Here is a 15,588-nt window from a genome sequence, read left to right as displayed (position 1 = left end):
AAGCCTGTGCTGGTGTGTCAGTGTGGTTTGGGGCTGGAGGGTATTTGCTCCTGAGCAGTTCAGGTGCTGACACACTCTTTAAATATTTCTGTTTGCAGGTTTGTGGAGGACAGGGGGAACAACAAGCACGGTTGGCATTTTGGGCAGTGGTTTTAATAAGCTGAAATGACTTTACCTTGAGCAAGGCTTGTGCATGTGTGAGAGTGTTCCTGTGTGTGTGTGTGCCTGTGCCACAGCCAGGACCAGTTCCATCACAGGTTATACACCTTCCCCAGAGTCCCTGCCCTGACCAGGTTCTGGCACGACTCAGGAAAGGCCAGCAGAGATTTAATGGGGGCTTTGACAGCACCATCTGGACACACATTCCCGTGTATCTGGGGTGCTCCTTCTGCTCTGGAGAGCGGACTCTGGCCTGTGTGGGACTCTGCACCAATTTGTCTCCAGGGATAAATGTCTCCCTGATGGCAGCCCTGTTCTGCATGTGAATGTCCATCTTTATTTCCCCTGAAACCATATGGTATATTATACTATACTCTTTCCCTTCTCCTTTTCCACCCCATCCCCACCTCCTGCATCTCCAGAGCCAAGCATGAGCCGTTCTTGAAATGGGTATTTTGAACATGCAATACACTCTGTTAGCCCAGTTACTGAGAGGGAACAGATTTATCAGATAAATCCCAGCAGGCCTCTACATGTTGTCACTGTCTGGTACAGAGCAATAAAAATATACATTAGAATAAGTATAAATACATATTTACAGTGTACAAGTAAAGCCAGGAGTACAGACTCTGTTTTGAGCTTCCAGAATGCATATTAATAACTAACAGCTTAGGCACAGCATAAAACAGGGGCAAGTACATTTTAGGTCTTAGGAGAATAACTCTGGATTTACAGCAGTGTAACTGAGGGCAGGACAGACATCTCTCCTGGCAATACATGAATTTTCCACTTGGACCATTTGTCTTTGCCCACGATGGCAGCCTTCCCTCACAAACCTTTGGAGTGAAATGGTTTGTGCCACAGCCCATTCCCAGGGTAATACCCACTGGTGTCATTGTCCAAGGCCGTGTGTTCAGGGATGTAGTTATGGAGTGGGCTGTGTGCTGCTACAGTGCCCTGCTTAAGTGGAAGCACTTGCCTTATTTGTGTTATAATAATACTTTGTCCTTCCTGTTAAGAACTCAGGGGACTCTACAAACCTGAGAGAATGATCCCACGTCACCAGGAGGGGGGAGAAACAAAAGCCCAGTGCAGTGACTTGCCAAAGGTTAGAGAGAGAGAATGTAGCAGAGCTTGGAGGGGAACTGGTTCTTTACTTGTTCCAGTGCTTTGCTTCACCCCCCTGGACCTGGAAGAAGGAGGAAATGCCACTGCTCTGTTTGTATAATATTTGTAAGGTACTTGCATACTCTGCCAGCGTGTACAGGCTCAGCCACTTCCTCCTTTAAGAGAGGGGCTGGAAAGCAGGATTCTGACCCTTGGCATCGACATCCAAGGGCCAATCCTGACCACGCAGTGACACAGGACTGCCCAGGACAGCTCCAAGTCGGTATGCACTGAAATATTGTGGGACATACCAGAGCCCAGATTCCAAAAGCAGCCAGACTCTCCCATGGTACCGAGACATGGGGTTTATGCCTGGTGCTGTGGCATGACTCTTCCTGGAGCTTGCTTGCTTGCCACCAAGCCAGGGATCTTTGCAGCATGGTGTGCCTGAGGAATGTATTTAGAGACCCCTGTTATCAGCTAGGGATAGGAGCTGTTTCTTCAGTATTTTCCTCCCACTCCAAGCTAAAAATACAGCACAGTTAACTTGTCATTTGATCACAGTAAATGCTCTGCTGAAAGAAATGACTTTAGGTGTCTGTTGGCAGAATTTATGGCCTGGGCAAGTCTCTGCAGAAGCCCTGTCTAGGCTGAACATAGCTCTCTGAACGCAATCTATTTGCATGGCCTGGCCTTATCTTCCCAACCATCAGAGCAGGACACGGTTACAGCACTGGCTTGGCACAGATTGTGGCTCCCACCAGCCCAGGAGTTCCCACCTCACTGCTGGGCAGCCTGAAAGAACTGGATTCTGCACACAGTGTCAATCCAGAGTAACAGTGACCTTGGAGGAATTTCTCTGGGTTTGCACTTGAGCAGGTGCTGTCAGATCTGGGCTGGTACCTGTTGTAATTGAAAAGTGAGACCCCCCCACAGGTTTCTTTGGGATGTGCAAGGCCCTGGAGTGCCAAGCACCAAAGCCAATGACATGACTTTGCCAGTCCCCAGGGGAACACAGGATGCCATTTGAGTCCCACGCTGGATGGAGATGCTGGGGACAGTCTGCAGTGGGAGCTCCAGCAAAGCCCTGGAGCCCTTCCTCACTTGAGGCTGTGCTGGGTCTCGCGGTGCCTCCGCAGATCCACCTTGCGCTGGAAGCCCTTGGCACAGAGCTCGCAGCTGAAGGGTTTGAACCCCGTGTGTTTGCGGCTGTGGGTGATGAGGTTGGAGCTCTGGCTGAAGGCTTTGCCACAGACCTGGCATTTGTGGGGCTTCTCACCTGCAGGGCACAGAAAATGGTAAAAAACCACTTTAACAGGTGAGAGAAAGGAGGTAGAAATGCCCTTCAGCAGATTCAGACTGGCTGTGCTTGGGCATCAGGGCGCTGCCAGCCCAGCAGTCCTGGAAACACCTCTGGATTGTGATCCAGCACCAGAGGGTGGGAAGAGCCAGAGGCAGCCCTTTCCAGTGGGTGATCCATGCCTTGCCTGCATCCAGGGCTGGGGACAACCATGTCATGTACCAGAGGCTGGTCAATAAGCACCTCCTTGTCACACAGAGGAGGACGTGCATCCCAGGGGTGCTTTGACCTCCTGCCACCTTACCACTCAGGGAATAATGACTTTCCAGTGCCTCTGGACTTAACCCTCGTCCAATATCGCTGTGCCTGGTGACTCTGTATGTGCATTTACACCATGGGCTCTAACCTGCATTTGCCTACTGGGGATATTTTGTTTCTCACCAGTGTGGATGTAAGTGTGTTTCTTCATATCTGACTTCTGGTGGAAGCGTTTGCCACAGTACTGGCAGGGATAGGGCCGTGTGTCCGAATGGATCAGCAGATGAGTGGAGAGGGTGGAGGAACGTTTGAATGTCTTCCCACACATCTTGCACTCAAAGCTTCTTTCCTGTTGGGGAAGGAAAATCATGGGATGTCTGAGGCTGCAAGACATGTGACAGAGCTTGAGGAGTGATGGGAATAGTAGATTTGATAAGCAAATCTCCTTGGCTCCTGGACTGATGTGCTGGGAGCAGTAGAAAGGGAATGCAGGAGGGTTACTTATGGAAATGGATTATGTCTTGTGATCCAAACTCCTGCACCCTCTAGGAGGAGGTGAGGCACAGAAGAACAAGCAGCAATGATCCTCCCCTCCCATCCAAGGAATTCTCAAGGGCAGTCTGAGATTTGTGAGACCAAGATCTATGATCTGTGGTCCCCAGAGCTCCTGGTGTTGTCACTGGGTGCTACAGGAAAGACACCACGTTTGTAACCGAGGAAATGTCACTTCCTCTATAATGGATTAAGCAACAGCCAAGGTCCAAGCCCTCATGAGCTCTGGAGAGCTGGTTCTCTGGACACATCCTACACACCTGGGAGTGGATATTGGTGTGCTGCTCCAGGCTTACAGCGTGCCCAAAGGTTTTGCCACACACTTCACAAGCAAAGGGCCGGGTCCCACTGTGAGACCTTCGGACATGGACCTCCAGTCCGTGGGGAGTGGAGAAAACCTGCAAAACAAAATGCCAGGGATAGTTTTTGGCATGAGGTGGCTGTGTCTCCACCTCTGTTTTCAATTCCTTCCCTTTATTGGATTCTTCCCTCTCATGGGCTACGTGAACTGCATCACTCCCAGTGCCTCTGTACCTGCTCTCCTGACTAGGTGACCTGTTTTGAGCCACGTGTTGAGCATTTTGGTGTGACCCAATATTCGGTGAAAATCCCTCCAGGCCCTTCCCCATCCCCGAGGTTCTCCTGTGACACACAAACCTTGTTGCACTTCACGCAGTGGTAGGTCTCCATGTCTGAGGAATAGTGCATGCTGTAGTCCAGGGGGGGCTCGGAGCTTGGCAGGAGGTGGCTCCCATACAGGCTAACAGGGTGCTCCAGCAGGGCTGACTGCATGGTGGAGGACATCTGTTGGTAGCTGTATGGCACGTGGAAAGCATCCCAAGAGAAGCCAGTTTTGTAGAAGGCAGAGGGGGTTGTGTTCGTGCAGTCCTTGATCTGCAGAGCTGGGATGGGCATCTCTGAGTTTGCAGAAGGAAGGGAGAAGTGAGTGTCACACCACTGCCTGAAGTTGGGCACCAGCAAAAAAGTTCCCCAGCTCCCATTTCTCCATTGAATGCCTTGCCTGACCTTGGGAGTTCCAGCTGGCAACTCCTCCTCCTCAATTCAAATCCCGATTTCCCATGAAAAGTTCCTATTGTGACTTTGATTACAATCTGAGGAAATTTTATGGCAAAGAATGCCATGGAAATGTTATGGCTAAGGGAGTTTTAAGCCCCCTACTAGCCCTGCTTCATATGGACATCTGCCTGAACACAGAGCACAGAACTGCACCCACTGGGAATCACAGCAGCATCCTCCAGGGAGATGCTGATCTAGACCAGAATTGTAAAGGGAAATACAGAATGCTCCTGATGAGCTCTGCCTGGGACAAGTTTGACCATTGATGTCAAGGTAAGACCTGCCATTTACTGAAAATCTGGGCCCAGTTTCAGGGGCTCCATAAGCCAGCCCAGCCCTGACCTCTTTTGCAATTGTGGTTTTGGGTAGCAGACCTTGAGCTGAAGGGCCTGGCAGCATCCTGCTCAGGTACTGGACAGGGACACTTTCTTCCTTCAGTTCAGGTGGGTCCTTTTCTTGTTTTGGAATCACACATTCCAGGTCCTGTTTCTTGATGTCCTCTGGTGTCCTGTCTCCTGTGGCTGTAACACAGAGCAGGGTCACAGGTCGTTCTTGCTCTTACAAGGAGCCTGTTGAGTTTTGCACTCATGTATGAACTCGTGCTTGGGTACAGGAGCCTGTGCTCAATTCCCTGAGTAAGTGCAGAGTGGTGCAATCAGCAGGGCAATCAAGGTCTGTCCACTGCAAAGGGAAATTCCAAGCAGGATGAGATTGGCAAGGTAGAGATGATCCTGCCAATAGGACACTTGATACCCTCTACAGTGAGAGCAGATTAACACTAGAAGGCCATATATCTGTAGGAATCATTTCCCTATTTAAAACCATTTCCATTTGTGTGGATAACTAACAATCACTAACTTATTAACCTCCCCACCTCTCTCCTAAGAGAGCTGGGTATTGTTAACCTGGATTTATGGACAGCCAAGTAGGGAAGCAGAGAGGGGAGGTAACTGCTTATGCAGTTGCAAAGACTACTGAGCCTCATCATCTCCTGCCCCCACTCTCATTTCTCCATGCTTGTCCCAGCCCTTAAAGAGACCAAGCAGCACTTTTTAGAATGCAGACTTTGCAGAAAGAATTTAAAATGGACAGAGGTCCAACACATGTGGCTCCTTTATGCTGGAGATGGGACAGGTCTGCTGAAGGACAGCATTTATCTGTCATCAAAACCCTCCAGTGCACCAGATAGACACAACAAATAGGCAAAAGATGATGGCAGGAATTGAAATTAAAATGTCACCTCCTTTCCTTTTTATCAAACTTATCACAGGGTTGGACTCTAATTTGATAGCCAGGGCTAGAACAAAGAGTAAGTTGATCCTAGATTTGAATAAAGAAAATTTGAATGGTGCCTGAAGGAAGAAGATAATTGCCCCAGCCCTGCCACTGCTGGGATGGCTGTGGGAGAGCGGGAACAGGAGCAGAGGGAGGGCAGCAGGCAGAGGCAGAAGCTGTGTTGGTTGGTGTTCATACAGTACAGAGCAGCTGGCCCTTCACCTGTGAGTGTGTAGGACTCCTCACAGGCAGTGTTAGGGTATCCCTAGTATTTTCTCACTCTGGCTGTAGCCTTCCTTGCAAATCATCAGGAAGAGGTGGTAACACACTGAGGTAGAGAGGATGTAGTGCAGAGAGAACGTGGGCAGCAAACATGGGAAGCCAGAGATGGAGGTGGCGGAGTTGTGAAGAGTTTGTAGAAGACTGACAACCAAGGGCAAGCTCTTTTCCCAGCTGTTAGTGGCCTGAAATTGGCCTTCTATCCCAAATGTGACCAACTCCACTCAGCAATCTGATATCTCAAATCTCCCCAGCAACCGAGCAGGGAACAAAGGGAGGATCTAAATTTGGATTTGTGGATTTGGCGTAGAGAGAGGACACGCAGCAAGGGATCAGTTTGTCCTTAGACTGACATGCCCATGTAGAAGCCCTTTGATGCTCTTTAACTCACTCACTCCACTCCTTTACTTGCCTACTGAATGATTGATTTGCCTTGGTGTGTTCTTACAAGCCCAGTGGATGGGCTGACTCACCAGTGAAGGCAGAGGTTACTGGGCCCCACGTGAGTGCAGGCAGGTCATCTTCCACAAAGCGGTGTTGGTGGTAGGTATGAGCCTTTTTGCTCTTCACCAAAAAGGATCGTGGCATTTTCCATTCACTTTCTGGGCAGAAACACAGAAAAACAGCAGGTAAATCTCTGTGGTTTAGGGAGTAGTTTCCCATTTGTTCCCCCAGCAGCAGTGAATTACAACTTGTAGTGGGGAGACAAGGAGATCACCTCAAAGGTCCCTCCAGCCAGCTGAGGAGCAGGGAGGGGTTGCATGGGTTTAGGTGTGTGATGGATCTCAGCTCTGAGGAAAACACAGAGCTGAGGAAGGGGCTAAATGAAAAACTTACTGCAAGGTGGTCTCTGACACTGTAAAAATTACACTTCACTATCTACCCCAGGTCGAAGCAAAGGATTACAGCAATCTTGATGTTGTATGTGGAGAAACAGAGACAGGTTTTAACTGAGGGCTGTGTACAGACCAAAAGTGCCTGTGGCAGACACACTGGAAGCCAGGATCTCTCTCTTGTAGCTCCCTGCTCTGGCTACAGGACGTGGTGCATCTCTGACCTCACCCTCCCTGAGTGGGGACCACGGGTTGGAGATCCCCCTTGGAGAAAGGGTCTGTCTGAGTGTTTGTACTGCACCTGGCAGAGCCCATGACCTGGGCTCTTCTGTGAAATCGCTACAGAAACACTAATTATAGAAACAACACCAATAGTAGGAGAGAGACAGTGGAAAATCCATGATGTGTGTGTGGGGGTCTCCTTGTTGAGTAGCTTGAGTGGTTTGTGCTCTGGCTGACAAAAAACAGGGGAACAGAGGCAGAGCAGGAGGGCTGGGTGAGAGGTTACCTTTTGGACCTGACTCAAACATTGCAGACCGTTGAAATGGCGGGTGAGGAACAAACATAAAATGCTGAAATTTAATCACACAAAATTCTCTTGCAATGGATCTGTTATCTGTGCTATCCAGAACCCAGCCCGCCCTGTGCCCGCTCCCCGGGCCTGGTAACTGCTCTCCTGGAGGCAGAGTGACAACGGGGGCAATGTTGTGTGCAGCAATATCAGCTGGTGCCTTATTTGCATGTGTATTTGCATTTTCCCTTGTAATTGTTCGGGATAGCGACACTGAAAACAAATCTTGCCATATTTCATATGAAAAGTCAGCAGTGAGTCCTGGCTCACTGTTGACTGGAAACTGTGTTATTAAGTTTTGCTCTTTCCTGAAAGCAATTCAGTGTAACTTACTTAGTTACTAAAGAAAAACCTCAAAAATCCACAAAGTCTGCTCCTGTTACGTAGGAATGACATGGAATGTCTAAGTCAGGATACAGCAGCGTGGACTTCTGGAATCCCAAACAGCCAGGGATGGAAAGGTCTGCTCCCTAGGGTTCAGAAGTACTTGCACTACCCCTTCATGCTAAATATAATTACACAGCCCAGTGGTGTTTTGTTTAAAGGTCTGAGGGCCACATTTGCAGTGGTGCCTAAAGCTGCAGGTCCATGTGCTGTGGGATTCCCACAACGAGGTCTCCTGTGGACAGGGGGATTGCCAGGGTGCCTTTGGATATGCAGTTAGAGCTGTCTTTTTAAATCTGGTCCAAGATTCCCACTGTTTCCTCTATGATTTCAGGCATAACTCTTGGTGTCTCCAGCCATTTTTATTTCCGAAATGACTCACCTGTTTTTCTTCATCTTTTTCCAAGAAATTTACATGTAACTTGAGATGAATAAGAGAAAAGAGAGGCCAAGAGTAGATTTGTTAACTTAATTTCAGAAAGAGGACAAAACAGTATTGAGAAAGAACCACAAGTAGACCCTTGAGAGAAGGAACAGTGAAGCACAATTTTTCTCTCTCTATTGAGATTCATTCTAAGTGTTGTAAAGAGTCTCTGCCCAGAGAAAAGCTGAAGGCACAGAAATAGCTCCAGGAGTGTCCTGCAGTGGGTATAACCCTTCAGCAGCTCTGCTTAGCTTGTGCCACTCACATTCCAGAGCAGAGCTGAGCTCAGAGGATCAGTCCCAGGTGAGGTACCTCTGCACGAAGTCACACTCTGCATTATAGACATTACAGTGCCCCAAGCTGAAATCCTGCCACAAACCCTTTATCCATGGAGTTTCCACTCATGTCAGAGGGATTTTCCCATGTGGTGGGGCAGGACTGTGTCCACAATGGAGGGTATTCATACCAGAAAGCTTTAGACATTGGGTTTCTCTGCCTGAATTAACCAGTTAATTTCTCTGGGCTTCCTGACACAGCGGAGGGAGAGCCTCTGGAAGTGGGTAGCTCTGAATGTAGGGGACACCCTGCATCCAGCAGTGCTGCTGGAAGAGTCACTCTCCCTGCCTCCAGCTAGAGAATCCTCTGGCAGTAGCTGGACAGCTTAGCCAGGTAAATCAGAGGGTTGGAGGTGGGTGGCTCAAGCATTGCAGTGTTTTATGGCAGTGCCCATAAGCCAAGTCCACGACAGCACCAGCACAGCCCCGCTTTCCTGGTGGTGGTTGGAAGTAGAGGCACATGAATCAACAGGATTTTTCTGGATATGTTTGCCCCAGCATATGGAAAAGTCAAATTTGGTCCAGTATTGTGACCTCTGAGAAGGGCCTGTGCTGATCTTTAATGGACTGAACGTTGCAAAAGGAAGTTACCTTCCCCCACCCCATTTTAGAGAAAAAAAACAGGAACTGGGAGCCCAAAGCAGAGTTAATTAACAACTGCACTGCACTGGCTTTGTGATGCACACAACCAGGTTAGAGGAAAGCTACAGGCAGAGATTGTGAGAGGAAAAAGTACTGTCCTCCCTTGAAAATCCAGATTATCAGTAGCAAGTGATCACCTGCCCCTAATGGCCAACTGTATTTCCCAGGGAAAGCAGTGCTATGGACAACAGATCCCACCACGTCTCAGAGTCACTGAAGCTTCCAACAGAATTTGGCTTCAGCCTTTCACTGAAAATTAAACTTTATTATTATGGAATCTGTTCCTTTCAGCCCCTGTGGCACCAGTTTCTACGTGGAGGGGTAAATGCACAAGAGAAATCATTGCTTGGGCAGATGCTCCCAACCAAAATGGAACAGTCCTGGCTGGTTTTTTTAAATTCATTACAGGATATAAAGCCAGTAGCCAGCTACAATTGACATTCTTATTTGCTTGCCATTAATGCAGCTGTATAATAACATTATAATGTGCCCTGAGGAAAGGACAGCAGGACCCAAGGGAAAAAAACTGCTTCACTATTTTGGGAACCTCACCTGGAGTGCCTCAGAGAGGTTTCTTTTCGCAGTTATAAATTGCTCAGTCAGATCTGAAAGCACACCCAGCATTTCTGTGTCCCCCCCAAGTTCAAACTCCAAATTCCCTCACCCTCAGTGATGCTCTCTGGTGATTTTGCCGAGTATCCCACGTAAATCTCTAATGTGATACTGAAACACTGCAGATGGGGAAAGAACCAAATGAAAAGGGTTTGGTTCTTAATTTAGGGGGTGGTTTCTGACTCCAGGATCCGAATTTCACTGGATCCCTCAATGAAGCTCCATCTCCCACTTCATTACACGGCAGCTCACGGCACCTAAACCCACGGGACTGAGTCCTTTGATAGCACTTAGAAGAAATTAATATTCTCACTGAATTAGATTGTGGAGCTTTCAGCGGGGACAGGTGTTTGCAGGATTGTGCCACACTGAATCAGGGACTCAACATGCAGCAAAAGTTTCATTCTAAAGCTGACTTGCATTTTTCTCTAAATTCAAGGAATTCCATTTTCAGATTTATGAGGTAATTGTAGAGATTAAACACTTTTTCTCGCTACACTCAGCAGAAACACTTAATTTTAACTAGTAATTGATATATATCTTCATATAAGTTGATGAATGCACAAAGTTTTAGGCTAAAAGAGACTTATTTCCTTCTTATTACTTAACTTATATTTATATCTCAATATTGCTTCTTTTTCTGTTCTTTCTCGCAAAGGTGAAGCTTCCAAAAATACAGAACAGCTTGTCTTTAAAAAGACTATCTTTTGAAGAAGAAAAAAAGCACAAACCAAAACAGGAGATATCTGAAATTTTTAAGAGTCCAAATCAAACAAAATAAGAAAATTTTTTAAAAAAGAAAGGTTTTAAGGACTCCTGACTCTTTAAATATAAAGTCAAATTTGAAAGAATTTCAGTTTTTTACAAAATTAATCATGTTTAGTCCATTGTTGCAATGTAGAATGTACTTGGGGCAAGTCATCTGAACGTGTCTTTTCTGGTGGAAAAATGAACAGGTCATTTTTAATTCCTGTGGTCAGACTGGGCAAATGGACATTATGGCAGGGGTAGCAAATTACAGTGGGAATTTTGTCCCAGAAGGGGAACAGAAATGCTGGTACATCTGTAGTACCTGGAAAAATGTTTAGACTATAATTGCAGCATTTGTTCTTTAGAAACCCCATGTAGCTCCCGGTGATGTTGGGAATGCCACTGGCTTTAGGAAACTTTGCCATGGATAGATGGAGTTATAGAGTGCAATCTAATAAATTCTATACCCCCTTTAATGTATAGATGCACTTAATGAACTTGCAAATCATTTGCTTTCCTGCTTAATGTATTGAATCAATCTGGTGGTATGTGAGAGGCTCCTATAAATAGCTAATTCCATATGCTAAAAATCATTACACTGATCAGCCTCTACTTAAAAAGGGTGGAAAATTAATAAAAGGGAGATTTGAAGCAAAAATTCTGAACAGGAGAGGCTGAATTGTCATCGGGAAAGACTGGCACAGGTGATGTGAGCAGGGGTGTCCTGCTCTCTGAATTTAAAGGTCTGGCCCTGCAAAAGAGCAATTAAAAGGGAAAACACAGTTTGCCCCTTCCTCAATGGCAAAGTACAAAACTCTGCATCCAGAAACTAATCCTGCTGATGGAGCTTGCTGGGACACAGGTATCTGAGACCACTGTCACATCCCTTGTATTTTGTTCTACTCACATGTGGAGCACATTGTCACATGTGAGAGTGAATTATATGGTATATAATTTTAAAAGGTTGAATTCAAATGAGTCAAGTGAACTATTTCCATAAAGGAATCCTCAGGACAAGCGACTTACTCCGTGGAATATGCCACATATTTGCAAACAAAAGCAAAGAAGGTAAAAAAAGCTTAGATAAAAACACATCAGAGAAATGAGGAAAACAATAAAAATAAAAGTGGTTAAAAGAATAAATCAATCACCTGTTTGGGGGACTTTGCTTTACTGGATTCGCCTTGAAATCTCCCCAGACCAGCGGGACGTTGCCTTCTCCTCTCAGGACTCCTCTTCCACTTTTTCTCTTGCTTGCAGTCTGCTGAAATAGATACTTCTCCTTTTCTCTCTCTCTCTTGGTTTTTTTTGTTTTTTTTTTTTGCCCCTGTTCCCCTCCCTGATTTTTCAATCAGATTATTTGTGTCAAAATCTGGCGGTGAAGAAACAGCCAATGGAGAAGCAGAGCCCAGAAAGTATTTGCTTATCAAAACTTTCCAGGACTTTGAAAACTTGAAGAGAATTCACGATGCCCAGCTCGGAGCCCTGGGGGCAGCACCCTTCACTTCCAGGGGCAGCTTCTCCTTCTGCAGGGATACTCCTCTGTCATATTGACAAAGAGCATGACACAGGGAAATAATGCCCCAAGCAGGCATTTATTTTGTCTTTTCTTAAAAAAAAAAAAAAGCCCTTAAAAACCTGTATTTTTACACACATTCATCCCCACATCATATCTTTCACAAACAGCCACACCATCTGTCTCACACACACACACTCACTCACATACTTCGGGCTCATAAACAAAACCATCGAGCACATATGCACAGAATTATTTTATTCCAGAATGGATCTTTTATCTCTCCAATTTCCAAGGAAAAAGGAATAAATACTTGCACGGTACAACCCAAGAAGATGTGTGTTAATCAGCCTTCATTTTCCAAGGCATATGTGTGTGCAATCCACACATATTTTAGGCGTTGCTCTATCTGTGTACAGCTGTATAAAGGGTATAAATATAGATTTAAGAAAGCTCATTAAGCAAGCTCATTAACAACAGCTTTGCAAAAAGCTCTTCAAGAGCAATAATAAGAATTTGCACTTCTATCACTCACTTTTCAAAAAAAGGTTTGAGAATGGGTTTGAAAATGGGAGATAGTTGAGTGTCAAAGTGGCAGGTGGAAGGAGGGAGGATGGAGCAGGGGCAGGGTGACTGTTCCCAGGTTATTCTCTTGCACAGGCGCTGGGAACACAGATTTTCCTTCAGAATCCTTGAGCATGACTCCTTTTTGGGGACAAACAAGGAGAGCTGATCCCCCCAAATGAGGAGAGGGGAGTGATTCCTTGATTTCACCTATTCCCTACTTATCCCAACCTTCCTGCCTGTGCAGGTGCACAGTGGCATGAGCTGTGCGTGCCCTCGATGTCCTCTCCTGCCCTCACAGCTCCCTCCGTGCGTGGAGTGCAAAGGTGCCTTCCACGAAGTTTATCATTCCAAAGGTATGTAAGTGCACCTGCAGCTGTTGAGTGCCGAGTACCGGGACATCACCAGCAGGAAAATGCCTTTAGAGAGGAGTTTTCCTACTCCCTGTGAGCTGTCAAACGCGTTTCGCTGCTTCCTACAGTTGGTTGCGTTAACCCGGGACTCCGTTGGGTCCCTTTTCCTGCTGCAGCTCAGGGCGGTGAACGCCAGGAAGCGACACCCTTTGTTCTGCCCCTCCGCCCGGAGCCTGGTGTTTCCCTGATGGAGCAGAGACACTCCAGGGGGACAGCAGAGGGATTCTGCCCGCTGTCCCCACCACCCTGTGCCAGGACAGCCCTGAGTGCCAGCTGTGTCATTGCCCCATGGCACCGGACAAGGCTGTGCAACGGGGTTTGATGCAACTCCGAGATAGGAGCGAGGATTTCACCCGCATTGAGAAAGATTCAGATTTTGATCTTAACCCATCTGTCATTTACCGAGCATAATTAGTTCTCGTTGTTTACAGAAGAGAACAATCCCTTTCCCCTCTCCCTCCTCCCCTCCTTATTTATCCAGCCGGGTTTTGCATGAAAGAAACGTTCCCAAGGCATTGTGCTCGCGAGCTGATTTGCATCCTCTTAAACACAGGCATTTGAGGGATTACATTTCCCGCTACAAAAACAAGCCATTGTAACAGAAACCCAAATTGTACATTGCAGCTTCACGGTTCCTTATGAAGGCAGTTATAGGAATTAAACAAAACAGGAAAATCACAAGCTGCTGAAAGGGCTGAGATGTTATTTTATGAAACACTGGAGCCTGCTCCTGCCAGCACCCCTGAACACAGACTTCCCCTCGATAGCAAGTGCAAATGGCTGCAGAGTGTGGCCCTTAAAGTGGAGACAGTAAAAGCAAGTCAACCACACAAAAAACATCCTCTAGAAAAGCAGTTATGTCAAAATCTTTAAGGTTCTTTCCAAGCCAGGCCATTCCATGATATTATGTTTAACAAAACCTCCCCAGGCAGCTGTTTTCCAGAGAGCATTGGGCACAGTCCTGTGGAAAAACAAGGATGACTCCATCTGCAGTGGCAGTAACATCTGTATCAGCTGTTCTGTGTCCCCAAGTAGCCACCAGCTCACCCAGTCCAGATGTAATTGCAGACAAGCTGACCCCTGAGATGAGCACAGACTGCCCAGACATTTCTGACTGTTATCACTGGAATGCCCGAAGGGAGATGGGGACACTGCTGGCTCTGCTTCAGCTCCTACCCACTCCTTCTGCCTTTATTTTATTTCAGGAGTTCCTATGGAGAATGGGACTGCAGTCAGTGATCACCTTGGCTTGTTGTGTTCTTGCTCTTCCCTGGATTCCTGTTAAACTGATCACCTCTCCACTGAAATAACCATTGAAAGGTGATTTACACAGGCTTGAATTATAAACCCAGAGCGCTGGAGGTGCATTTGGGGCTGGAAGAACCTTAGAGCTGACCCCGTGTGGCCATTCTTATTTTATGCTCTTCCTGTTTATATCACTTTCCCTGTCGTCTCTTCTTATTCAGGATCAGCAGAGAAGGGAGAGCCACAAGGGCTTATCTGGGCTCCCAGAGACTTGTCCTGGCCCTGACCCACACGGGCCATGGGGGATGTACAGAGTTGTGCTTGCACACAAGGGCAGTTCAATTTTGTGCATTGCTGTGAGCTCTTACTACGTGTCCTATGCTCCTGTGCATCTTAATGAAATAGATTTTTAAATCTATAGCTCAGTAAGAATAAACAGGTTAATTACAACATATCACATCCATTCTAATGCAATCACTTTTCCTTTCAAATCCAGCAGCAAACCCCTGGTACAGCATCCAGGTTTTCTTCATCAATTTGAATGTTACAACAATTAAATCCAAGTAAAACACACAACTAATTGCTTCCAGCTCTTTTCTGAAACTCATCCTAATTTCCACCCTTTCCTGTGGCAGATTAAACAAACATGTCTCCTGCACAGCAGGGAAAAAATACCATCACTCAGTCCAGGCTGTAATAAATATTAATTGCAATGCACCAGGCAGGACTGGATTAAAAATATGCTGGCTCCAAGGAACTCTATCTCATCCCGAGGCAGGATGACCCATCGCAGGTGCAGTGGGAAGGAACTATCTCAGCCCTGCAGGGATGAGAGCTGGGAAACACAAACTGCTGCTGCTGCGAGTTAAAAATCAGCTGATGGGGCTCTAATCCGCTTTTTTTTTCTTCTTTCCTTACACCTAAGCTTTCACCTTGCAACTTTGATGCCTGTGATTCCTACTAGCATCTGGGGATAATTCATATGGACTCAGGAGTCAGATTAGCAGCACTTTTCCCCCACTGAGCTGCTCCTCCTTGGGGAATGAAAAACGCAGGGATCCCACCGGTGCTGGGATTGAAATGTGGAGTTGGGAACCTGTTGCACACAAACCCGAAGGCTGCAGGACCTTCCCTGCGGTAATTTCCGTTCTTCTTTCCTACCCTGCGTTTTCCACGGGGGAAAAATCAACCCTTATCGAAAGAAAGGATGGAACGTTTTGCGTGGCGTGGTTGCTAACGTTTCAGAAAGGAGAAATTTAAAAGAAAGAATTCCGGCGCGTGGTTTGGATGAA

The 15,588-nt window shown here is 46.8% G+C and overlaps 1 protein-coding gene across 1 annotated transcript; it reads right to left on the bottom strand.

Annotated features, from left to right (window-relative positions):
- Positions 1–256: 256 nt before the first annotated feature.
- On the bottom strand, positions 257–11,823 carry GFI1B (growth factor independent 1B transcriptional repressor). Its single transcript, XM_027687588.1, has 7 exons — positions 11,710–11,823; positions 6,481–6,609; positions 4,828–4,974; positions 4,034–4,293; positions 3,637–3,774; positions 3,008–3,173; positions 257–2,545 (listed from the first exon to the last, which is right to left on the bottom strand). Exons 2-7 carry the CDS (start codon positions 6,593–6,595, stop codon positions 2,367–2,369), a joined length of 1,005 nt encoding a protein of 334 aa, XP_027543389.1. The 5' UTR covers positions 6,596–6,609; positions 11,710–11,823; the 3' UTR covers positions 257–2,366.
- Between the last annotated feature and the right edge of the window lie 3,765 nt (positions 11,824–15,588).

This window comes from Neopelma chrysocephalum, unplaced genomic scaffold (assembly GCF_003984885.1).
Source record: "Neopelma chrysocephalum unplaced genomic scaffold, ASM398488v2 Primary Assembly neopelma1_74, whole genome shotgun sequence".
In the NCBI taxonomy this organism is placed as follows: Eukaryota; Metazoa; Chordata; class Aves; order Passeriformes; family Pipridae; genus Neopelma; species Neopelma chrysocephalum.
This window is presented reverse-complemented; position numbering and strand designations above follow the sequence as displayed.